Source organism: Clarias gariepinus, chromosome 3 (genome assembly GCF_024256425.1).
Source record: "Clarias gariepinus isolate MV-2021 ecotype Netherlands chromosome 3, CGAR_prim_01v2, whole genome shotgun sequence".
In the NCBI taxonomy this organism is placed as follows: Eukaryota; Metazoa; Chordata; class Actinopteri; order Siluriformes; family Clariidae; genus Clarias; species Clarias gariepinus.
This window is the reverse complement of record NC_071102.1, coordinates 3,481,152-3,507,500: the sequence shown is the minus strand read 5'-3', so window position 1 is coordinate 3,507,500 and position 26,349 is coordinate 3,481,152. Positions and strand designations below refer to the sequence as shown.

The following is a 26,349-nucleotide window of genomic DNA, read 5'->3' as shown; positions in this document are numbered from 1 at the left end:
TCCACTAGCTCTAAACTCATCAAACCTCCCACACTGTGTTTGAGTCCTGACCCGCCGTGTGACCCCGTGTGACCCCGTGTGACCCCGTACAGAAGTCAGAGTTTCATACTTCAGCACTGAGTCGATGTCTCACTCCCTCCGGCTTTGGAGCTGATTTTGTTTAATGTGTACACACACACACACACACACACACACACACACACACACACAAACACACAGAGCTCTTATTGTTCTGATCGAGACATGCCACGGTGTCTCACTGATGTCACTCTCTCTGGGTGAGACTCATTACGTCCTGTGTCTCTCTGGACTCTCAGTAGAACATCGTCAGAGAGACGGAGAGACAGCGCCTCCTACGTCCAATCTGAGTGAGGTGCGCTGTGTGGAATGACCACGTTACCACACGCTCTCCTCCCTGCAGTGCAAGCAACGCACACACACACACACACACTCGTCTCTTCCCCATAGTGAGGCTTCCAGCATTTTTCCATCCACATGGTCTCTCTCTCTCTCTCTCTCTGCATGTGTGTGTGTGTGTGTGTGTGTGTGAGAGAGAGAGATGAAAACTCCCTCGTTCCTCTTTCTTCACTCTGCCAATTTTTCTCACTGAAGTAAAAATTATTTTATTATGGTGATGTTTCATAATGAACTTTTATTGGTCTGAAATATGAGACGTTGTTTATTTATCTGTTTGGTTTTTGTGTGAGAAAACTCAAGTGTAGGTGAGATTATTTATCAGAGGTTCGTTAGTTTGTGAGTTAGTGAAGGTTAGTTAGTGTTAGTGGGTTAGTGAAGGTTAGTTAAGTTTTCAGTTGTTTATTGAAGGTTAGTTTGTTTGATTTTATATGAAAATTAATCGAGTGCAGGATGCTTTATTTTATCATGTATTTAATATATTTTATTTTATCTAGTGTTAGTTATAATATCTTATGTTTATTTATAATTATAAAATATAATTTATTTTTATTATTATTTTGCCTCAATACAAATTCAAATGCAGGATTTATTTATTTATTTAATGTTTTTGTGTTGTTATAAAAATTATAAATGATTTATTTTGTTTGAAACCAGAACTAAAAATAGTTAGTTTTTTTTTTTTTTTTTTTTGCCTGAAGCCAAGTCCAAGTGCAGGATTATTTAGTTATTTACTTATTTTTGTTTTGTTATTTTAGTTTGTTAAAAAAAAACCTTTTCAAGTAGCTGCAATATCTGCAATTGTTTTTTAGTTCAAAGTGATGAGACATTTGAAAATCAGAATGATGCAGAAAGTGGAAATGTTTACACAGAGGTGCACAAACTTTATAACAACACACATTACAGGAACATACTTCAAAAAGTACACCTTTATTAAACTGATTTCTCTGTGTCTCTCCCTCTGTCTTTCTCTCTGTGTCTCTCTGTGTCTCTCTCTCTGTGTCTCTCTGTGTCTCTCTGTGTCTCTCTCTCTGTGTCTCTCTGTCTCTCTTTCTCTGTGTCTCTCTCTGTCTCTCTCTCTCTGTCTCTCTGTGTCTCTCTCTGTCTCTCTCTCTGTCTCTCTCTGTCTCTCTCTCTCTGTCTCTCTGTGTCTCTCTCTCTGTGTCTCTCTGTGTCTCTCTCTCTCTCTGTGTCTCTCTGTCTCTCTGTGTCTCTCTCTCTGTCTCTCTCTGTCTCTCTCTCTCTCTGTGTCTCTCTGTGTCTCTCTCTCTGTGTCTCTCTCTCTGTGTCTCTCTCTCTGTGTCTCTCTGTCTCTCTCTCTGTCTCTCTCTGTCTCTCTGTGTCTCTCTGTGTCTCTCTCTCTGTGTCTCTCTGTCTCTCTCTCTGTGTCTCTCTGTCTCTCTGTGTCTCTCTCCATGCAGGTGAACAATGTGGACTTTGCGAACATTATCCGTGAGGAAGCGGTGCTGTTTCTGCTGGATCTGCCCCGAGGTGAAGAGGTCACCATCCTCGCCCAGAGGAAGAAGGACGGTAAGTTCATCAAACCCCCTCAGATATCTGTGTGTGGGTGAGGAGTAAAGTGTGTGTGCACGTGTGAGTAAAAGAGAGAGAGTCATTGTATCGGTAATCCACCTTAATCCATCATTTGTTTACAAAAAGATTTATGGATGTATTGAAACTTAATTAAAAAAAATAAAAAAAAAAACTGTTTTTTTTTTTTAAACATGTCTACCTTCAGAAATTGTTTTATATTAATATTTTAAATATTTATTAGTGCTTAATATTTTTAAATATGTTGGACTTGGCTGAATGTTTGTACTTTAAATATAAAGGTGATGTTACGTAACGTAAGAACTGAAACCAAAGGAAAGTCGCTACAGACGGGTTTTCTGCTTCAAGATCTGAGGTAGAAGTGTGTGTTTGAAATTAATAAATGTAAAATGTAAAGCAAAAATGCAATAAAAAAGGAAATATGAGGAAACTAACATAATAAAAATCAAAAAAGAGGAAAATTACAGAAGAAATAAGAAAACTGAAAAAGACGAATGAAAGAAAAAAACAGAAAAATGAACAAAATAATAAAAAAAAAATTATGATAAAGATAAGAAGAAAAATTCTAAGAATAAATGTAAAAAAAGAATATGGAAATAAAATACAAATAATGAAAAAGAGATATGGGACAGAAATTTGAAGAAAAAAAAGAAAAAACATCAGGGAAAATAATGGAGATTGAAATAAATAAAAATAAATGAATAAAAGAGAGAAAAAATAGATTACATTAAAAGTTAACAGTGTTTCTACTGTAATTTGTTCACTGGAATACTTATAAGATGAAATGTATCCGTAAACCCGCGATGTCTTTGTGGTAGTGTACCGCCGGATCGTGGAGTCCGACGTGGGCGACTCCTTCTACATCCGCACCCATTTCGAGTATGAGAAAGAGTCTCCGTACGGCCTGAGCTTCCACAAGGGCGAGGTGTTCCGTGTGGTGGACACGCTTTACAACGGCAAACTGGGCTCCTGGCTCGCCATCCGCATCGGCAAGAACCACCAGGAGGTGGAGCGGGGCATCATCCCCAACAAGAACAGGTGCGCTCTAGAACCCTCAGCATGGGTCGTGTGTGTATTCATGTGGTTCTGATAATCATCTCCTAACTCAGACTCGTAGAACTGTGTGTGTGTGTGGTGTCTGAGTGGTCACAAGCATTTACAATCATGTCTGCATGAAATTCGTTCTCCAGGGCCGAGCAGTTATCCAGCGTCCAGTACACTCTCCCCAAAACCCCTGGCGGAGACCGCGCCGATTTCTGGAGGTTCCGCGGACTCCGCAGCTCTAAGAGGAACCTGAGGAAGAGCCGAGAGGATCTTTCAGCTCAGCCGGTGCAGACCAAATTCCCTGCGTACGAAAGGGTCGTCCTGAGGGAAGGTACGTAGATCATGCGGTGACATCGGCGTCTCTTTAAGGATTAGCATGCTAAATGTGCTAGCAAGTATTTAATCGTCACGCCTCAACAGGTGTCGTGTTTCTCTCCGTCTTTTTACCTGATTTTTTTTTTCAAAACCACAAAATGATGGTGGATGACTCAAGAATACATTTTTATTAAACAAAAAATTTTAGGCTTAAAATTAAACAATATATTAAAGGTTTAAAGTATATATAAAAGTACTTTTGTAGTACTAGTACTAGCTGGAAAGCCATAATTATAAACAGAATCTGTTACATTAGTATTTTACAAATCCTTTGACCATTTGTTAGCATGAATGCAAGATTTGCGATTTGCAATTAACATTACATTACCCTACGACTAACCTGCGGAAAGACTGCTGTCGCCATCATAATCGATGGACTTCTTTTTGCTCCGGTTGGTATGTCTGGGGCTGGGCTCATCCACACCGATGGTGCCAGCTGTCAAACACGGTGCATCCCTCTGCTTTTAACTTTATTCCGTGTGCCCTCAAATGTTTAATTAGATTTGATGCGTTTCCCCCTTTACACGCAACTGCTGCACGTCGTGGTGTTTGAATCCTTTCTTGTGAAATATAGCCACACTTTCGACCGTTTAGTTTTAGGCATTTTAGTTAAACTTTAGCAAGCTAAGTTAGCAGTAGACCTCCTGCTGCAAGTGTAACGTTAGTGGCTGCATTCACGCTCATTCACGTTCTGTTTCGGTCCGGTGCATTCTGGTTATATAGGTGCCCTATTGACCGGTTTTTGGTACCCAACCCTATATACAACCCCACTTTTTTTTTTTTTCTCTCTCTCTCTTTCATCTATCACTTTTTTTCTTTCTTACTCCATCTTGTTTCCCCCTAGCCGGGTTCCTGAGGCCTATAGTGATTTTCGGGCCCATCGCCGACGTCGCTCGGGAGAAACTCGCCAGAGAGGTGCCTGATCTGTTCGAGCTGGCCAGTGAGTATCAGTTTACCATGTGTATACACACACACACACACACACCTGTGAATATCTCTATCACTTTACACATTTAGTACTGTTGTAGATTCCACGTTGTGTCTGTGCCCTGATTAATCCGAGTGCACTCAGGAGCTCAGTCTGTCTCCACATGTGGAAATTGTCTTGCTGTAACACTCGTGCTTTATGATTGTATTTTGCTTTGCAGAAACTCAGCGCCCTGGAGACGGGGAAAGTATGTCGCTCACTGCATCAGCTTGCTTGATCGTTAGCGCTGGACAAACAGCGGCTGTTCTTTATGCCTTTAAAAATGTTGTTTTGGGTTTTTTCCTTCCTTGGTGTATTTTCATTGCCTGGTTTTGTTTATGCACTTATTTACTTTTTGTTTTGGTTTTGTATTTTATTTTATTTTTGGAAAAAGTGATTACTCTTGACCTCTACACCACCAACCCTCCTATAGCAAGGCGTCATGCTAATTTACTAAATAACACACAAGTACCTTGATGTACGCCAGTGTGTACGAGGGCAAGATAGGTCCAAAATTATTAGAAAAAAAAAAAATCAATTTTTTAGTGTTGCACTAACTCAGTTAAGTCTTTTTTTTTTTTTTTTTTTTTTTTAAAAAAAGATATGGTTTTATTTTTAACAAAATGCTTGAGCAAAATACATTGCAAGAGAATTTTTCAAAATTATTGGCACCTCTATCAAAATTAAATGAAGCTGAAACGTTTTTAATTCGAACTTCTGTAAGGCATTTACCTCAGATTAATCTAATTTTCTTTTTTAAAAGTTTCCATATCAATGTGTGTTTGGAGTTAAAAGTTTTGATTTGAGTTTAATCTAGTAAGCTACAGTAGGTAAGGCCAAGTGGCAGTAGCAACCACATGTTACTTTTTCAAAATTTATTTTAAAATCATTCTTCTTTTTCAGGATAGTTTTTATTTCATACTATATAAAATATATATATTTTTTAATTATGATCTATTCATGGCCAGGTTTTAACTCTGAGGTAACAAGGTTAACATTTCAGAAGTTCAGGTTTATATTTATATCCTTATACTAGTCTGGATTACTTTAAGGGTGCCAATAATTCTGCAGGTGGATAGAGCTTGCCTTGCATGGTGTAAAACTGTATGTAATGATTTGGATAAAGGGGTTTGTAAATGGTTCGGTCTATTCGTATTTGATCATTAATGCCAACAGAACTTCTTATAAACCTGTCGGTTATTATTAGTTGTTAATCAGCGGTTGTTGTTTTTTTTTCTTCTTTTTTTAATTCTTGAGTGAGAGAATAACGTCACCGAAGTGGCAGTTTGGAAAAGTAATTTAATGTTTTTTCTGGTCCAGTGAGAAAGTTGTTAGATCCATAATCGACTCGCTACAGGAAGTGACTCGAGCATGCTCAGTGGTTTATTTTTTAGTTTGTTTTTGTTTTTGTGAGCTGCTAAACTGAGGCAAGGCACTAATCTGTAGCCGTTCTTGAGAAACACTGGATACACAAAATGTTTTGGATTAAATAGCACATTAGTAACTTCCTGTACTCTACTATCTACAGCTGTGTATGAGGGCGCGATAGCTCCAAAATTATTAGCGCAGTTTATAAAGGACCAAAAAAAATTATACAAATTAAATTAGTTTTTTTTCAGCTGGATGGTGTAGTTTTACTTTTAGCAATATGCTTAAGACATATAATATATATATATATAGATATAGATATATTTACTGCTATTAAAAGTAAATAACGGTGAGACAGAAACACAAAGTTTTAAACGAGTTTATGTAATTATTTGATCATTTGTGCAGCGCAGTGTTTGGTGACCTTTTTTTCTTCTGTTACTGATATGGACCCCCAGAGTTGTCACAGCGAGGAGATGTATATATTTCCAGACTTGAAAATCAACACCCTTAGAACCGTAGTCCCCTGAGCCACCGCTCCCACAGCTTACATCTTAATGTGTTCCTGTAAAATTAGTTCCCCTTTACGGCAGCTCAAGCACACAACTTTGGGTTTATCCAAACTTCCATCTGGATGCTCTTTATAATGAAACTTGCCGTTCAGCACCTGGTGATGTTTCCTCAGTCGTCTTAGTATTCACATTAAACCTTCTGTTATCACGCACAGCCAGGTAACCATGCAAGTATGGGAGGCCATTTGGGTCAAACTTGGTCATACGATTAATTTGTGTTTTTAAAAAAATTGGAAGAAGTTAAAACTTTTAGGTTAATCTCATGCGTTAAGTTTTTTTGTTGTTTCTTCGCAAGCACAAGATGTACAAGACCTGGCCATATGTTTTGGGTTTATTTGGGTCGACCACTCAGTCACATCTGTATAACGTTTTAGGATTTTTCTCATTATAATTTTTTTTTTTTCCAGACGCAAGTACATTTTATTTAAGTACATTAAGCTTGTCTCACATGAATCTAACATTAAAATAGAGTGAGATTTACAACAACAAAAATTCTCTAGACTGTTCATTGTTTTTTTTCTAAACTGTGAGGAATTAAAATAAAATAAAAATAAAAAACAGGGCGTGATCACTCTGGGGCGTCGTAACTTCATGACATATGAATGAAGGCGGTTATTAAGGACATTTCCTCCTCTTCTACACGTTCCTTATCTAATATTTTTCTTTCTGTTGTGACTAACTCCGTACAGTGTGAACCTTTAAGCCAAAACAAATCACAAACAACCCAAAAGAATCTGATTTATTTCTAACAAATGAACTAATAAGAGTGAAATCACTCCTTGTAACATCGTAAGCCAGGTTGCTTCAGGTCAGCTCTTTTTTCCTGTTGTGTAGAGTGTTGTATACACATGTACACACACGTCTCCAGTAACGCAGTGAGCTGTACATGAGGGCTCAGGGAGCGTGAGAGATTTATACACACAGCAGATAAAAAGAGGTCTGGATGCATCCAAAATGGTGTGTGCTTCCGCATGTGCACCTTCATCAGCCCTGGTCTCGGTGTGTGTGTGAGGGTGGGGTATGGGTGTGTGTGTCAGTGGGTGTGTGGGCACTGTCTCTATTCGGCTGATCCCAGACCGGTCCTGTTGTTTCTCTCACTCCTGACCTTAGAGAAGATCTGTTTTAAGATCGTAGAGCGATGTGAGAGGACAGCGTCTCTCTGGGGATGCCGAGCCGAAGCATGAGCCCGCGTGTTTAACGGTCGGTCTAACGGTGTGTGTTCTGTTCTGACGCGTGCTGTAGGAAGCGAGCCCCGGGACGCGGGAACGGACCAGCGCAGCTCCGGAATCATCCGCCTTCACACCATCAAGCAGATCATCGATAAGGTGAGAGGAACGCTTTAGTCGTGTGTGTTTTCATCACGAGATGATCCTCACTGCAGAACCAAAAGTCCAAAAGACCTGATCCGACTCAACCCGAGCTTCTGATCCAGGACAACGCAGAACAGACACACTTGTCCAGAGTTACTGCCAGTTTTACTCCGCCCATGATGGAGGTGCTGGATCAGCTGAAGCTCCGCCTCCTGGATTACTTGTTCTGATGGAAAGGGGAACCTAAATGTTACAGAACTTCATTATGAAGCTGATTTCGGGGCGGAGCTTTTTATTGTGTTGTAAAATTATTAATTTTACTGTGATGTCACATCCTAGGTCATAAACTGTTTGAATTATTAAAACTCTGAGGCTGCGCAGTACAATAATGTAGTAGTGTAACTGTATGCTTATGAGATCGTCGATATCTTGAGATTTTTTTGTGACGTTTTTAAAATTTATTTATAACCAAACTATTTATTTATTGATTTATTTTAGTTATTTTTTACAGAATCTTGTTTAATTTAAAAATGCATTAAATAAGGTATAATTCTTCCTGGGCGTACTTCATTAATCTTCATCGGCGAAATGTCGTATTGTCATATAGAAAATCATGTAAATGCAGATGATCCGTTTCAGCCACATGTATATATATATATTTTACCAATATTACCAGTTTCCAACACTATAAAGGTTGTCCCGGACTTACAAACAAGTTCCGTTCCAGGAGTACGTTGGTAAGTCGGATTTGTTCTTAAGTCCGACGAAGTGAGATTCATGTAGCTTTGAAATTGAACCTCACCCATTGAGACATCACACTGCGCTGTCTCTGCACCTTTAAATCCATTTTCTATCACCATGCTCCCGGACTGATTCATTGAAACCAGTGAGACTTTCCACTGATAAAAATAAGTTTTGAACGGCTCCTGGATCAAAACTATAAGTATTCTAAAAATGCTTCGTATGCCACGGTTAATTTCATCGCAAAATGTCTTTTATAATTATTTATTTATTTATTTATTTATACGTTTGTTTCATCGCCCCGCTCTTTATACTCTCGTCTGTTGTGATTGTGTGTGTGCAGGATAAACACGCTGTGCTCGACATCACCCCTAACGCAGTGGACAGGCTGAACTACGCGCAGTGGTACCCCATCGTGCTGTTCCTGAACCCCGACAGTAAGCAGGGAGTGAAGAACATGAGGACGAGGCTGTGTCCCGAGTCCAGGAAGAGCGCTAGGAAGCTGTACGAGCGCGCCCTCAAACTGAGGAAGAACAACCTCCACCTCTTCACTGGTGAGCACCAGAGGTGCCAGAGCCTGTGTGTGTGTAAATGAGAACGTGTACATGCGAGAGAGAGTTTTAGAGTATGCGAGTGAAGTGAAATACTCAAGTTTTAATTAACTTTTTTTTTTTATGTTAATGTTTCTTACACATTTCTTTCAAGTGTAATTAATTATTAAAGGTATGAAATAAATCAAGTAAAGTTTAACAACATTCATGACATCAAAATTTATTTATCCTTAGTCTATTTAAATCCGTTTCATCTCCGGTATTCTCTAAATTATTTTTACAGTTTTATTGTCCTCAGTGCAACACTGCCCCCTAGTGCACACAAGTCTGATTTCATTTTTCTGACATTTTAGAACCACAGTTTATAAGTTTATTTCTCTCTCTCTCTCTCTCTCTTTCTCTGCAGCTACCATAAACATGAACAACATGAATGACGGTTGGTACGGGGCGCTGAAGGACACGGTCCAGCAGCAGCAGAATCAACTGGTCTGGGTTTCTGAGGGCAAGGTGAAGCATGTGATGAACCGCTCTACCCAGCATACGGGTTTTATTAATATTATCCTGTTTATTTAATCTCACACATACACACGTACGTTATGTCTTAAATACTTTAGACTAACCCGCTTACAAAATCTAACTCAGTTTTCCCATCTTAATTGCTCTCCCTTTTTGAATTTTTTTTCTTTCTGCTTTTTTTGTCTTCTTCTTCAATATTATATATTTTTCTTTCTATGCTTTCTTTCATTCCTTTTTCTTTGTCTGCCTTCTATTTAGTTTTTCCCTTTTCATTCCTTCCTATATTTCTATTCCTATCTTCTTTTTTCTGCTGGTACTATAAGTCAGTTTTCCTTTTTCATCTTTTCTTCCTTTTACTTTACTTCATTTTCCTTTATCTTTGTTGTTTTTTCTTTTCTCACTATTTTTTACTCTACCTCTTTTTATCTTGTTATACCTCTCCCTCCTTCTCTTTCACTCTAATATTTTTTTGCTGCTTTTCCTTTTGGCTTTTCTCCTTTTGTATTTTTATTTTTTCATTATATTTCTTACCCTTTTTCCCATGTTTTTTAATTGCTCCCTCATTTTTGTCTTTTTTTATTCAACTTCTCCCTACTTCTTTTTCTACAACAATTTATTAATACTATTTCTTCTTTCTTCTTCCCTTTTTTTCTGCCCAACTCTTTTCTTTTATTTTTTTCATCCCCTTTAATTTTTCTTTAAATATATTTTCATTGTTTCCTTTTTTTTCCTCCTCTTGCATTTTAATTTTCTCATTGCATTTATCTTTTTTTTTTCTCCCTTGGTTTTTAATCTCTTCCACATTTTTCTTTGTTTCTATTCATTCTTATATTCTCTCTTCCAGGCCGATGGTGCGTCTGAAGATGATCTGGACCTTCATGACGACCGCCTGTCGTACCTGTCAGCCCCGGGCAGCGAGTACAGCATGTACAGCACGGACAGCCGGCACACGTCCGACTATGAGGACACGGACACAGAGGGTGGAACCTACACCGACCACGAGCTGGACGAGCCTCTGAACGACGAGCCGCTGAACGACGACGGGGTCCCGCGCCATGCCCCGGCCATCAGCCGATCCTCCGAGCCCGTCGTGGAGCAGCCCCCGCCCAACTACGGCGCGCTTGCGCGCATCGAACCCGCCGCCTTCAAAAACACGCCCGTGCCGCACCAGGTAGCGTTTCTCAGAGCCGCACACTTTCCCTGCTGCCTGGAGGCCATGCTGTGCCTCAGGAAGGGCGTGTGGAGGCGATTATGAACCGGGAAAATACTAAATGCAAAAAGCTGACGATATCAATCAGATTTATTGTGGTGCTGTTTTGTTTTGTCGATGTTTTAATTGTAACTCCTTTAATTGTCAGTCCTGTTGTTTCTCTCATCGGTGTCGTCTTTATCGTCGTCGTCGTCATCGTCTGTGGTGGAACCGACGCTGTGTCTCTGTCGGTCCTCCTTAGCTGTACCTGAGCCATATTTATCCAGAAGATGTCACTTTAAAGTGCATGAACCTGTGTTATAACAAACAGTGTAGTGTGTGTTTATCTCTTGTGTAGAATTAAACTCGAATCAGTAAACATAAACAGATTAAATCTGGTGTCCGTTTTATAGACATTATGATCAGTGCATGACTGACTGGATTGATTCACCTCACCTTACCTCAAAATATATACAGTATATCTAAAAAAACAAAAGAAATCATTGATAAATATAGATTTTTACTTCTAAATAAATGAGGAATGCGGCTGTGCAGGAGTTAACGTCAGCATGCTGTGTGTAAAACGTTTGTGACCACCTTCACAGAAAGCAGAGCCCGCTCTTCCCGAGACAGCGCCCCCCGCTGCCCACCTTAATGTAGCACTTCTGAATCCGGCGGAGGGCAGCGCCGGACCGGGGGCGGCCATCTTGCCCCCGGCTCCCGAGCCCGGCCAATCGGAGCACAAGGTACCTGTAAAGCCCCCAGCCTGCGGATTCGGGCGCCGCTGCAGCCTGAACGCTCTTGGTGCTTCCTCTCTTTAATCTCTCTCTCTCTTTCTCTCTCTCTTTCTCTCTCTCTCTCTCCCTCTCTCTCTCTCTATGCTTGCATGCGCACTGCATCCGGATCGTCTCGCCGCATCGCACCGTACGCGACTCCCACAAGGCTTTCGCATGAGCCCCATGCATGACTCGTCGTGTTCTTGTCTGTGATTTGTTTATATAATTTGACTTTGAGCTTCTTTATGGTTATAGTTTTTTTTTTTTTTTTTTTTTTTTTCTCCATTATGACTTTTTGAAAAGTGGTCTTGTTCTTTGAAGGCTACTTTTCGAAATCTTTTTCAAACTTTTTATTCAGTCTTGATGCTTTGTCGTGGCTCATATCAGTATTGTAGCATATTTCTTGGTTTAATCTTTTTTATTTTGGTGATTTATGATACTCTCTGTCTTACTTACAGGTTTTTAACGTGTTTATGATTAATAATAACCGCCCCTCTTAGTCTCCTCTATTGCAGGTCTTTCCTTCCTCTGACTCCTCTGACTCTAAATGCACATTAACCGCCCTCGGTTTCTGACCCGCCTAATTCCAGTCATTATATACTATACATTTTGCTTTATAGTTCACTCATGTTTTTTTTTTAATTATTATTATTATTATTTTTTTCGTCAGACGTACCAGACCGAGATCTACGGCGACAACCTGGGATCACGCACCAGCCCCGGGTTAAAGCAGCCCTCTGTTTACAACTCCCAGCAGCCCGTTTACCAGGAAGAGCCAGCGTACAGGGATTACGACCAACACCCCTACCGGTATGAAGGTTCTTACGGCGACGCTCCCAAGTCCCGTAACTACGACTCGAACCTGCAGGACCAGTGGCCTGGATACGACCGACAAGGCGACTACAGCCCCGCGCGGCCGCGCTATGGGAAGCCGGGCCCTTCGCCCGTTCGTCACGACGAAGCCCCATCCACTATCCCACCCACACGTTACGATCAGGATCCCCTCCCCCCGCCTGCGTCTCGCTCCCCGCCTGCGTCTCGCTCCCCAGAACCGCCGAAACAATATTACGAGGCCGCGCCTCTCCCGAGGCCCACCCAGCCCAGAGGATATGCCAACTCCGATACCCCGCCCCCTCCCAAACTCGATCCTCTCCCAGCAGAGCCGGAGACATTAAACAAGCCCCTCCCACCTCCCCCACCCGAGACGGGCGAAGACCCGGCAATGAAGCCGCAGTCGGTGCTGACTCGGGTCAAGATGTTTGAGAACAAGCGCTCTGTGTCGGTCGACCGCGCCAAGGAAAACACAGAAACCACGCTAAAGGTTAGAGCATTATTAACACCGCTGCTAACACCTCGCATAGAGCTGGGAGCAAAAGTTTACACGCCCCATTCACAAATTATAATAAATGAAGTATATCAATATTTATTCATTTTCTTTTTTTATGTAGACATGACGAGCTAGGGAAAAAAAACTATTTCTATTATATAACCTGTTTATTTTATCTACAAAAAGAATTAAGTTAAATTTCCAACTGTTCAAGTATATTATATTATTATATCACTTTAAAGTTTTTAATTACTGAACAAATATCTATAATTTAATTAACACGTCTTGTTGTAATTTAATTATTATTAGGAAATGTTTTTTATAACTTATTTATTTATTCTGTTCATCCTGATGCATCTCCATCTTTATTTGTATTATTTTCAAGATTTTTAGCTTTAAGCCAGGCATTTTTTTTTTTTGGCTTCTTTTTTTTTGCAGTTAATTTTTTTTCCATGTGATTTATGTTAAATACAAATAAATACGAATATATTATCCCACAGGGAAACGATTTTATTTTATATTACGTTTTTAATTTTTAATTTATTTAGAATTTAAATTTAGAATTTAATTACAGACCTCAAATACTTAGTTTTACTGTTTAAAATGTAATTCATTAACTATAATAAAAACAATTAAGTACATTTACCTTTTTAGAAATTCAGACTTTTTCATTTTCCCCTTTCGTAAAAAAAAAACATAACACAAATCTCTCTCTCTCTTTCTGTCTCTATCTTTCTGTCTCTCTTAGGCAGTAGACATGGTTCCTAAACCAGGAGCCGCCTCCGTGCCTAAAGCCAACTCCCTGAACAGCCTCGATCAAGAGAAGACCTTCAGGTGAAAACAAACAAAAACTCCTTATATTTACAGTTAAATTATTATTATTTCCTCTGCATTCTGGTGTAAATAAATACCTCAGGTCTGGTGTGTAATGACCTTATGATAAAAAATTATCCTATGGCGCCATCTTGTGTTTTTTTTTTTTTTTTTTTTTTAAAGAGCAATAACTATTTCTGTGTTTATATGAAATAAAATATCCTGCCACACAGAGCCCCTGAGCCACAGCAGCCTCAGTCGAGACCCAGCGAGATCGTTCGGGCGAACCACTACGACCCTGATGAGGACGAGGAGTACTACAGGAAGCAGCTGTCCTACTTCGATCGCCGCAGCATCGACACAAAGCCTCCCGTACAAACACAACCGCAAGCCGTAAACAAACCGACACAACCACAGAGCCAGGCGGGAAACGGCTACCCCAGGTAACAAACCGGCACGGGTTTTCACTAAGTTTTTCGCTAAGTGAGATTCTGAAATTAAGATTTGTTGGTTATATTCCACAAAGGATCGATCCACTTGATTGATCATTTTTATTATAAGATGCATTTTAATATATCCGGCAGAATCCAGTAGACGAAAAATTATAATAGAAACAAAGATGCACTAATATAAATTCACAACTTTAAAGCAAATCCTGACTTACGAATTGTGAGTGTGTGAAGCGTGCTGGAGAAATGAGTCGGCCTCACCGGTTTCAATGAATCACGATGATGGAAAATGTGAATCTGTCCTGATGGGGATTAATCCTAATTACAGAAAATCATCAACGAGGCAGAGTTCACAGCATTGTCTCTGTCTCCTGGGTTGAATTTAAACGAGGTCAGCTCACTCGTTAGACATGTTTAAAAAGGCTTACATGCAGTTACGGTTTTTGCCCACATGATAGCATTGTGGGAAATGGGGACTGATTTAGCCAAAGCCAGATTTAGCCAAGTGGATTGTGGATTGTGTATTCGTCTCAAAGGTGTAAAAGACTCGCTGTGTTGGACTTAAGAACAAATCTAAATTGAGTACGTGCTCCTGGAATGAAACTCGTTCGTAATTTGGGGACTTACTGTATTAAATCGATGTTGCAGATGCCAAAAAATCAAGCTAAGTGTTTGCCGGGAGAGAAAAAAACAAAAAACACTTTCCGTCTTGGTTTTCTGTTTATAAGGTGCAGTAGGAGGGGTCGCTTACTCTGAGCTCTCAGGTTCAAAGCTTTCCTGATTGTGTGTGTGTGTGTGTTTGTGTGTGTGTTTTGTGAGTGAGTGAATAGTGTGACAGACTGACATTCCATCCAAATCGTGTTCTGGCTTATTATCAGGATAAAGCATTAGTAAAGAATGAAATTCTTATGTTCTGTTGTTCAGAAACAGCTTTGTGTTTGTTTGTTTGTTTGTTTGTGTGTGAGATTAGGAGTGAGACACTGGACAAGGTCAGTCCTGTTCCCCAGGTAACCCCTGTGGCTCCGCCCCCTACTCTTCCCAAACCTGCTGGTAAGTGTTGTCCTGGGCTCAGTTATCTTCTTATTCGTCTCCTTATATTGTCATTTTGCAGAATTATTGGCACCCTTCAACTTTCTCGTTAATGTGTGAATTTTTTTTATTGTTAATTATATATTTATGTTTATATATTCATATATATTTATTTATTTAATGCATTTCACTGCTTGTTAGTACTTATTTCAAAAGTATTGGTACCCGACCTAATATTCGAGCGAGGTGTCTTAGTGAGAGTCTGGAGAGACTAAGAGCCCTGAGATACTTCCTGTATAATTTTACAATGTTAGACAAACCTTTTGTGATTTGTTTTGTTGCAGGACAGCAACCATCTTGAGTTTGTGGTTTTCATTGTGGTGGTTGATTTATAAAGTAGTTATCAGACAAAAATCTTCATCCCAAAATAACTTTTTCTTTTTCCTGCACTGCTTCTCTCTCTCTCTCACTCTCTCCAGCCCCGACTCCTCCTCCTTCAGAACCGCTCAGCTCTCCCAAAGTCAAGCCCCTGGGTCGCGAGGACACGGTGCAGACTTCCTTCCTGCCCCAGAAGAGCTTCCCCGAGAAATCCGTGAACGGCACGGGCGCTCCTCCGCCCTCCTCCAGCTACACGCGCTACAACATTCCCAAACCGTACACGTCCTCTGCGCGCCCCTTCGAGCGCAAATTCGACACCCCCAAGTTTAACCACAACCTCCTGCCCAACGACACGACGGTCAAAGTGCCATCAAGCAGCCCGGTCAAGGCTCCCACGCAGCCCGCGGATCAGGACGGAGGGGTCGATGCGTTAAACCGCGCGCCGAAATACCAGAACAACAACATCAACGCCGTGCCCAAGGCCATCCCTGTCAGGTCTGACACACACTCTCACGCATGAAAGTTCTATGTTAAAATTCATACGTGGGGTCTCTTCTCTAAAATTCCACTCTCCCTCTTTTAGCCCGAGCGCTCTGGAGGATGACGATGATGAAGATACACACACGGTTGTAGCCACAGCACGAGGCATCTTCAACTCAAACGGCGGGGTTTTGAGCTCCATAGAGACGGGCGTGAGCATCATCATACCCCAGGGGGCAATTCCCGAGGGTGTCGAGCAGGAGATCTATTTCAAAGTGTGTCGGGACAACAGCATTCTGCCCCCGCTCGACAAGGAGAAAGGTAATACACACGTCAAGATAATAATAATAATAATAATAATAAAATGTGTGTTTACTTTAAACATGGACAGTTTAATGATTTTCAAGAATAAATTATAATTATTGCTGATGTTTAGTAGCTCGCATAGTAGTCATGCCCCGAGTCCTGGCTGAATATAAATATATTTTTCCCTAGCAATTATTTATTCCCTTCTGTTGTGACGCCCCCTAGTGGATGCCAGTTGATATTATAATAATAAATACTCTCATTTTATAACAACAGGATTAGTGTAGTTTTTAATCAACCAATATTAATGTTTTATGATGATTTGCCTTTTTTTTTTATAATGATGTCTGTGTTGGACACAGATGATGTGGTGTTACTATTTTTATTCCAGTAACGATCCTATAAGTTTTGATTTGATGCATATAAACTTTCTTTTTTTCTTTTTAATGACAGACAAGCACTTAAAACTAAAATAGCACTTTTAATTTTGATAAAAAATAATTGTGAAACAAAATCGCTAAAGATCTAATTTACACAAGCTCAGCTTTTAAACTTTCTTAAACCCAGTTCCATCTGTCACAGGATCAGATAACATGCGTCGTTCTTTCTTACTTTCTTTTTTATTTATTTATTTATTAAGTATTCAATCCAACAACCTACAGTAAAACATTTCTATAATTATCAATATATTTTTAAACTGCAGCAGCAAAAAAATAATAAATATGAAAAATGGCATTGTCATCTCCACAATATTTTTTGTTCTTTGTATCACTTTTTTGAAGCATTTTTTCCATTTGAATTAAAATGTATTTTTATCAATTTGTTAGTTCATTTTACTATTTTATGTTAGTTTATTATTATCATTTAATAGCTGTAGGTTTCTAAAGTAACAACATATTATTATTATTATTATTATTATTATTATTATTATTGCCTAATGGCTGTAGGTTTTTAAAGTAACATTTCATCATTATTATTATTATTATTATTATATTGTTATAGGAACAATTTTATTTGTTAGTAACTTATTTTTATATTATTATTTTATTTTTTAAATGCTTGTAATATTTTAAAGCAATATTATTATCATTTTTAGAATAATTTTACAAAATTCATATTTTAGTTGCTAGTGTTTTATTGTTTATAGCTTTATTAGTATTTCTTTTATCTTGCATTTTAACCAGTGTTTTATCTCATTGCTTTATCTATTAAATTCATTATTTTAATAGATTTAATAATATTATTCGTTAGAAATACAAATTTTTATGAACACATTGCTCTGCTAGCCTAATTAAAGTGATTTTGTCATATCAGAGTTAATTATCATAACTGTTTAAAAAATTAACATTATTGGCTCTTATAATAATAATAGTGATGTTAATTGTGAATAGTAATTGTTTAATTTAAAAAATTTTACAAAAGAAAGATTGGAGAAGAGAATGGTCTTGGAATGAACTGTGTGTGTGTGTGTGTGTGTGTGTAGGTGAAACCCTGCTGAGCCCCCTGGTGATGTGCGGTCCACACGGTCTGAAGTTCCTGAAGCCGGTGGAGCTGCGTCTCCCTCACTGTGCGTCTATGACTCCTGATGGTTGGTCTTTTGCTCTAAAATCCTCCGACTCCTCGTCGGGTACGCCGCTCTCTGATCTCTCTGCTTTTGGGGCTGCGGGGTGGCTCTGCTCGGGTCACGGGGCAAAACCTGTTTCATTCACGTTAATTTATTTATTTTCTCCTCAGTGCAGTTGCTCACGGGGTTTTTTTTTTTTCCACAAACTGCATTTCGTTCTTAAACTCATTACTCTGACCTGCTTTTTTTTCACCCTGGGGTTCATTTAGTGTGCACTATTCCTTTTATTTTATTTTTATTATCATTATACATTGTTTATGATTATTTTAATGGTTATTCCTTTAAATCTGTGCATGTTTCACCTTTTTTATATCATCTTGCATCCTTTTGGAGGTTCTTTCTCTGTCTTTTCTTCTTTTTGTTGGGAATCCTTTGGCTTTCTTGCTTCCTTTTCTAGCAGGTGCCCACGGCAAGAGGGAGTCTTTTCCTCTTCTCTCTCTTCCTCTTCTCTCTCTCTCTCTCGCTCTCTCTCTGTTTCTCTCTCATACATACAGTGCATTGCCAACTGGCCTGTGAATTATCTGCTAATTATCTCTCATTGAGAGAATGGAGAAGTAAGTCTAGCAGATATTCGAGGCATCACGGGGCCCAGCTGGAGACACTTATCTTCCTCTCACAGAGCTCTAATAACCTTATGGAGGAAACCCAGAAGAACTATTAGCACATTAGTGATCATCGCTAAATCTTTACTGTGTACAGTAGTGCTGAATGATATATTGCATTTTATTACAGCAGTCACTTTAATATATAGACAGACGGATACTTTATTATTATTATTATTATTATTATTATTATTGGTAATTGTAATGTTGCAGAAGTCTGTTCACAAAAATTTATACAAATAAGACGTATAGGAATCTTAAGAAAGTTTTCTTTAACTACTCATTAGGGATCACTACTGATATAGGGTGCCAATCCATCGTAGGGCACAAAAACATAGCAAAGTGCATAAATAATAATAATAATAAAAATAATCGAGTTTCTGACAGCCTTGAGAACACTAATGTACTCGCTGTGCTGTCTGTTGTCCGAGGTCTCACTTCAGACCTGCCAGGCGTTAAACATTATTTTTATTGTATAATTAGTGTAATTTGTCATCTAAAAATACTCCCTGTTTGTTTTCTCCCTCCTTATGAAATATTAGAATGAGTGTGGGCGCCATGGAAGCCCCGCCCACTTCTCTCCAGTCTCTAGTCAATACTTGGTGCCTCAAAAGCCATCATTCTTTATATGGAATTTGATATATTTTTATATAATTAAATTAATTTAAAACAAACAATTGAAGATGAAATAGAACCCATAGTTACCTGTAACACGGCTCGACGTTTTACTCTGAACTGATCTGAAATCAGCCGTCTGTTAGAATCAAAGAACTAATTCTTTAAGAAATGTCCTTGTAGGCAAGTGTGTCATCAGAGGCCGTCAATTAGGGTATTTTAATATTTTTTAACTTATCCTTTGAAAAATTTTTATTTGGGGTGTCTACGAATCCAGATTTATTGTCCCGACCTGTATATTATGTTATATATTTATATTTAAAAGAATTTTGATGCAAGGTAAGCGTGGAATAAAATCTGTCCGCTAACGTTGGACAAGAAAGAAACTAATGAGAGACTCACAGTGACGCGTCGGATTAAATACTTTACAACAATGATATTAATGAACACGAATAGAAAGTGATTCATATCACTGGGAAAAATCAGATGCAGAAACATTATCTGAGTGGGTAAGTGTGTGTGTGTGTGTGTGTGTGTGTGTGTGTGTGTGTGTGTGTGATGAGCCTGGCCTGGAGAGAGTACCCTATAGTTTGTACAATAATGTGATAAATCTGATCTCCGAGTTCCAGCAGCGCAGCGTTTTATTCCTCCGAGTGTTTTTTACATCGTTATCTCACTGTGGCTAATGCTAATCACTTAAGTTCATGAACTGTGTTTTGTAATGATTTATAAGTGTTTTATTCTCTCTCTCTCTCTCTCTCTCTCTCTGTATGCTCTTATCTATCCATTTATCTATAAAATACTCACTCTCCTCACCTTGTCTCTTTTCCTTCGTCAATCTTTCTTTTTAAATACCCACTTTCTCATTGTCTTTCTTTTTGTCTGTCCATCCATAAAAACTCCTCTCTGTGTGTCCTCTCTTTATTTATCTATCCATCTATAAAATCATCTCCCTCTCCTTCTCTCTTCTCCTTTGTCACTCTCTCACTTTGTCTTTATATCTATAAAATTCTGTTTCCCTCCATCCATCCATAAAAAAACTCTTCCCCCACTTTCTCTTTCTCTTTTTGACTCGTTTTCTCTCTCTCTCTCTCTCTCTCTCTCTCTCTCTCTCTCTACAGGTGACCCCAAGAACTGGCAGAATAAATCTCTTCCTGGAGATCCAAACTACATGGTTGGAGCGAACTGCGTGTCTGTGCTAATCGACCACTTTTAAGGAGCCTGTTACTTCACACACAGACACACACGCACACACTCTTTTGCTCTCTCTCTCTCTCTCTCTCTCTCTCTCTCTCTCTCTCTCTGCCACTAGCGAAGTGAGCTCTTTAACATTTCGGAAATGAAACAAATGAAGGATGTCTAATTTTTATAATTTAGTTATTTTTAGACACAGAGACGGAAGACAGGACGGCATCATCTGGAGAAATATTTCTTTCTTTTTTTTCTCCTCTCTTTCTACTTTATCTCCTCATCGATGTGAGCTGCTGTTATAAACTCTCTCTCTCTCCAGTATGCACGCTGCAGTATTTAGACTGACTGTAATATAAAAAAAGAAGATAAAGACTAAGATGAAGCTTTATTAGATATTTTTGTGAGGTGAAAAACACACGAATTCAGAGTAGGTGTTGAGGGTTGAAAGGAAGTGTAGAAAAAATTAAACACGTTGAACAGAAGTGAAGGATTGATACACACACACACACACACACACACACACACACACACAGGCATTAGGCATAGAGGAAGGAACTCGCACGTGAAAACCGAAGCACAGAGCGTTAACGTGAGCCGGTGCTGCGTCTGCTGCTCCCCAAAAATCTCCTCCAACACCACACAAGTGTAGCACAAACCTCCCTACGCTGTGAAGATCTATGCACGTCAGACTCAGGACTCCTGCTATCTCACTCTCTCTTTCTCTTCTCCACACACACACACACACACACACACACTGCTAAAACAGTGATGCCTTATTCAACTTTCCTCAACTTTGTCTGTTTTTTTTTTTTTTCCTAAATTATATACGATAAAAGCTACAAAATAAAGTTCTGACACACACACACACACACACGCAGAGCTCGGCGTACCTGCTATGCACATGATTCCAACACGACAAAGACTTTGTACATAAAGCTAACATGGCCTTTGTTCTTGGTTTGTAAATGACTTTTTTTTTATGTCTTTATCGTTTTGTAAGAAAATAAAAAATTTAGGCAGGCAAAAAAATAAATAAATAAACAAATTAAATAAATAAATGCAATGAAAATGTTTATATTCCAGGTTCCAGGACAAAATTGTGACTTAATAGTAATATTAATATTAATGTTTCTCATTAAAAAAAAAAAACACACAAAACAAAAAAATTTATCAACACTAAAGTCTAAACTTTTTTTTTTTATTAACGGTTGCTCGATCTTTTTATTTTGAAACCAAGAGGAAAGTGCTCAGACTCTTCTGATCAGCGTGTTTCTCTGCTCCTACTCATTTATTTTTAACGCTGTTTACGTGCCCTGAATTGTATTTTTTTACTAATAGATGATTTATTGTTGTTGTTTATTATTATTATTATTATGGCACACCAGTAAGATTTCCTTCTTTCCCTTCTGTCAAATAACATGGCTTCATCTAAACATTAGTTCTTCACACATGTGACCTTTTTCTTCTTTTCAATACAGGTATGCCAATATATCAGTTAATAAAATCATTTTTAAAATACACGGGTTTTTGTTTCTTTGGTCTCGTCTATGACGGGAAGTTGGAGGATTGGGACTAAAATGCTGTTTATGAGAAAACCACGTGTTTGTGAGACTAATCACAAAGCTGGAACTTACTAGGGAGCATAAAGACAGGACTTTGAAGTGATCATGTGACCTGATGAGTCCATGTTGATCCTATTCCAGAGCGATGTGGATTTATGGAGTTTTTCTTCCGTGTCAGTCCTGATGTCAACCCCATTGAAAGTGTTTGAGACGTCCTGAAGAAGTCTTTAAGTATGATTGACTCTACCATCATCTATACATTTACATTACGGCTCTCGTTTATCGCAACTTACAAAAAGTGCCATCAGTCTCCCACAGTTGGGGAGGAGATTGTGTGTCTCAGCCTCACCTTAAGCTTGTTTTAACTCGGATCAATTTAGTTTATCCTGATGGTCTGCTTGCAATGATGGTTATCAGGGCCCAAGCACTATGACATCAGCCCTATGTCACCATATCGTGTGAGGGCTCTCTTATTCTTACAAAGATTTTTTTTTTCAGCATCTAGGGTTCTTTGGAGCTCCTAACATGCTCAAAAAGTCATGAAAATCGCCAGGTTTTCGACAGGTTGGAATCTTCTGCTATTAGGATGCGTGAAAGTCTGGGCCCCAGGTCTGGTACGGGGTCCTCACACAAGATTTTGCTGCATAGCTCATACGCACTTGCATGTATGCACACCAAACCAGGTACACATTTAGAGCTCATTGAGCTGCCAGCTTTCACGCTACAAGTTATGGGCTCAACTCAACAGGAAGTCATTTATTTTGGGTCGTGTGCAAAACGCACCTAATGAATTTCGATGTACTTCTCCTAGGGGATTTATACGTTCACCAGCAATCCAGGTCTATGTGATCTCAAGACATTGAGGATGAAAAATTGCAGAGGGATTTTTGATATCTTAAACATGTTAGCTGTGACGATGCCTTAATCTTAGGTGGATAAGTGGCTAATAACTTCCTGTGTAACATTAGTGAGTGACATCATATTGAATGACATCACATTAAGTGACATCACATGTGTGGTGCACCTGGGGGGCAATGGTGTTTTGGAGGTCTTAACATGTTTAAAAAGCATGAAGGTTGTGTGGTGCACCCGGGCAGGTGCTTGGCCCCACGCATCATTGCTTGCAAGTATATTTCCAATTAGTTTCCCCTACCTGATTTGTGTCCATCCAAAAAATTTCCCATCAGAATGCCCATCAGAAATTTCCAAATTATCACCTTAAACCCTGTAAGAGGAGCCAGTAGAGGAAAATCTCACTATGTTACAGCTTATCACAGACAGGGGGCACTCTTTTACCATTGTACTGATACAGAACACTACTGTACAATAGAGTGAGTTTGTGTAATGCATTCTTACACAGAATCCTACTATAAGCAAACGACACAATGCTTTGACTCATGGTGTGCGCGTGTGTGCGCGCGCTGACTCTCACCTGATGGAGCCTCTTATTTCTTGCATCCCTTATCTTGCTGTGCATGTCCATTTATTTTTAAAGGGTGCCATTAATTTTGTCATGTCTGCTTTTAGAGAGAAAATAAAACTAAAATAGAGTAAAAACAAGCAGTGCTGTAAGTCTAAGTACCATAAGTCTGGTTTATGTGATTCTCTTTTTTTTCCCAGTAGTTTTGGAGTTGTCTGGGTTTGTTTTTAGTTCTGATGTCCACTTTTGCATTAGGTTTGTTTGTGTGTGTGTGTGTGTGGGGGGGGGGGGGTGATTAGCACACTAATCACCTACCATAACTACACTAGTCACCACCACCACACTAATCACCTTCCATTACTACACTAACTACCTCCCTTTAGCACACTAATCACCTACCATAACTACACTAAAGGGAGGTGATTATTGTAGTGATGGGTGTGATAAGGGTCTGTTTATACTTCCTGTACTTCACCTTGTGTACTGAGTCTCTGTTGGTGTGTCGTCCTTTTTCAATGTGATGATTGTAGTAATGGGAGGTGATTAGTGTGATGGTGATTAGTGTAGTGATGGGAGGTGATTAGTGTGGTGGGAGGTAATTAATGTGGTGATGGTGATTAGTGTAGTGATGGGAGGTGATTAGTGTGATAGTGATTAGTGTAGTGATGGGAGGTGATTAGTGTGATAGTGATTAGTGTAGTGATGGGAGGTGATTAGTGTGATGGTGATTAGTGTAGTGATGGGAGGTGATTAGTGTGGTGGGAGGTAATTAATGTGGTGATAGTGATTAGTGTAGTGATGGGAGGTGATTAGTGTGATAGTGATTAGTGTAGTGATGGGAGGTGATTAGTGTGATAGTGATTAGTGTAGTGATGGGAGGTGATTAGTGTGATAGTGATTAGTGTAGTGGTGGGAGGTGATTAGTGTGATAGTGATTAGTGTAGTGGTGGGAGGTGATTAGTGTGATAGTGATTAGTGTAGTGATGGGAGGTGATTAGTGTAGTGATGGGAGGTGATTAGTGTGATAGTGATTAGTGTAGTGATGGGAGGTGATTAGTGTGATAGTGATTAGTGTAGTGGTGGGAGGTGATTAGTGTGATAGTGATTAGTGTAGTGATGGGAGGTGATTAGTGTGATAGTGATTAGTGTAGTGGGAGGTGATTAGTGTGATAGTGATTAGTGTAGTGATGGGAGGTGATTATTATAGTGATGGGTGTGATAAGGGTCTGTTTCTACTTCCTGTACTTCACTGTGTGTACTGAGTCTCTGTTCTCTGTTGGTGTGTCGTCCTTTTTTAATTTCTAAACTGTGATCCCCTGCCCCGTATTTTCTCTCTCTCTTATTGCTCTCTCTCTGTCTACATGGATCACTCTCTTTTTTTCTAGCTGTTTCTTTCCCTCTCACAGTTTTTCTCTCATTTTATCTTTGTTTTTTTTGCTCTCTTTCTGTCTCTCTCCTTCTCTACTGATTTCTTTTCTAATTGTTTGACCATCCTGTCTATCTCTCACGTGTTCTGTCTCGCTGTATTCATCCTCTCTCTCTCTCTCTCTCTCGCTCTCTCTCGCTCTCGCTCTTTCTCTCTCTGCGCACTCGTCTGTCACAGATGAAAGACGCAGTATTTTCTGCAGATGTTGTGGGAGCGAGTGATGGAGTGGCTGTTACTTTAACTTGATCTGACGCATTGCATAAAAGCACAAGCCGGAGGAATAAATCAAAATATAATTGTTGACATATTTTCTGTCTGTCTGCACACAGATACAGTAAAATTATGTACCAGAATTTGCTCCTTATAATTTGCTAATTTTTGTAGTTAATGTATTGCATTGTGTTTTGTAACTTGTCCATCTCAGCTTTATAGTTTATATCTCTGTGCTGAAGTGTGTGTGAGGTTTACCTGAGCGTGTGTTGGTCGTCTCAGCGGTGCTGCCCATCTACAAGGGCCAGACGTCTGGCTTGGAGCGTCTCAGAAACCATAAGGTGTGTGTATGAGGCGCTCCCGGTCTGCAGTGGTGAGTACACACTGCCGGGGGTCTACAGGTCTGCACCGCACTACCGACAAACTACACTGTAGGAAGAAACTGTGGCATAGCAACCACTTAGTGACCAGATTTAGTAGTAGCATAGCAACCACCTTGTAATGCCCTAGCAACCAACTGAGTTAACAGTTACACTGTAGCCTAGAGACACCTACTGTAGAGACACCTTCTGTAGAGACACCTTCTGTAGAGACACCTTGGCAAACAGATGGAATGCAACCGTAACCACTTGGTTAGCATCTATCCTTCCGTTTTTCCTTCCTTCAATCTGTTATTTTTCTTCCTTCTGTGCTATATTTTCATTTCAGTCATGTTGGGTTGTTCTTCCTTTCTTTTGTCCTCCATTTGGTAGACGGCCTAATCCAGTGGCAACTTACTGGTGCTGGGGTTTGAACCTGTGACATTCCGATCAAAGCCAGAAACATTGAGCCACCTTCCTTCCTTCCTTTCTTCCTTTTGTCTGTCTTTCTTCTGGTTTGTCTATTCTTCCTTTTTTCCTGTTTTTTTTTACTTTCTTTGTCTTCTGTGGTGTCTCTTCTTCCCTCCTTTCTTTCATCGATCATCTGTGTTGGTTTGTCCTTACTTACCTTTGTCTTTCTTTTCTGTTGGTTTGTCAATCCTTTTTGTTTTTTCTTTCTTCGGTCGGTTATATTTTCTCCTTTCTTTCTTCCTTTCGTCTGTCATCTGAGTTGGTTTGTCTATTCTTTTTTTTTTTGTTACAAAAAGATGTTTTCCCTTCCTTGCGTCCTTCATTTTTTCTCTTATTTCTTTGTCCTCCATGTTGTTGTTTTTTCCCTCCTTTTTTGTCATCTGTATTGGATGTTCTCTTCCTTTCTTCACATGGTTGTTCCTTCCATCCTTCCTTCCATTTTCCTCCATATTGTGTCCTCCTACCTTCTTTCTTTCCTTCCTTTCTTCCTTGCTCAACCATTTTGTCTCCTTTCTTTCATTCTTTCTTCCCTCTCTCTTTCTTTCTTAGCATTAGCAACATTCTAGCAATCAACCTTAATGTTTTCAGCAACAACCAAACAACACCATAGCAACAACTGGGTGATGGTATTTAACACCTAGCTGAACCCTAGCGCACAACTTGCACATGCTAGCAGTGTTTTAATTTACAATTAAATACCGTAACCTTTACAC

General features: G+C 39.4%; 1 protein-coding gene across 10 annotated transcripts in view; it reads left to right on the top strand.

Annotated features, from left to right (window-relative positions):
• tjp1a (tight junction protein 1a) overlaps positions 1–21,706 on the top strand; it is a 100,194-nt gene extending 78,488 nt beyond the window's left edge. For 4 of the 10 annotated variants that reach the window (XM_053491295.1, XM_053491301.1, XM_053491303.1 and 1 more), the window contains 18 exons: positions 1,836–1,944; positions 2,784–3,003; positions 3,156–3,340; positions 4,229–4,324; positions 4,533–4,559; positions 7,534–7,616; positions 8,686–8,896; positions 9,300–9,400; positions 10,254–10,580; positions 11,204–11,344; positions 12,045–12,695; positions 13,450–13,535; positions 13,748–13,957; positions 14,934–15,013; positions 15,472–15,865; positions 15,954–16,171; positions 17,640–17,783; positions 20,119–21,706. In XM_053491295.1, coding sequence (XP_053347270.1) covers positions 1,836–1,944; positions 2,784–3,003; positions 3,156–3,340; positions 4,229–4,324; positions 4,533–4,559; positions 7,534–7,616; positions 8,686–8,896; positions 9,300–9,400; positions 10,254–10,580; positions 11,204–11,344; positions 12,045–12,695; positions 13,450–13,535; positions 13,748–13,957; positions 14,934–15,013; positions 15,472–15,865; positions 15,954–16,171; positions 17,640–17,783; positions 20,119–20,213 — 3,378 coding nt within the window. In that variant the 3' untranslated portion in view covers positions 20,214–21,706. The remainder of the gene's footprint in view (positions 1–1,835; positions 1,945–2,783; positions 3,004–3,155; positions 3,341–4,228; positions 4,325–4,532; positions 4,560–7,533; positions 7,617–8,685; positions 8,897–9,299; positions 9,401–10,253; positions 10,581–11,203; positions 11,345–12,044; positions 12,696–13,449; positions 13,536–13,747; positions 13,958–14,933; positions 15,014–15,471; positions 15,866–15,953; positions 16,172–17,639; positions 17,784–20,118) is intronic. The other 6 variants (XM_053491298.1, XM_053491297.1, XM_053491305.1 and 3 more) reach the window with 6 other exon arrangements.
• Positions 21,707–26,349: the final 4,643 nt, after the last annotated feature.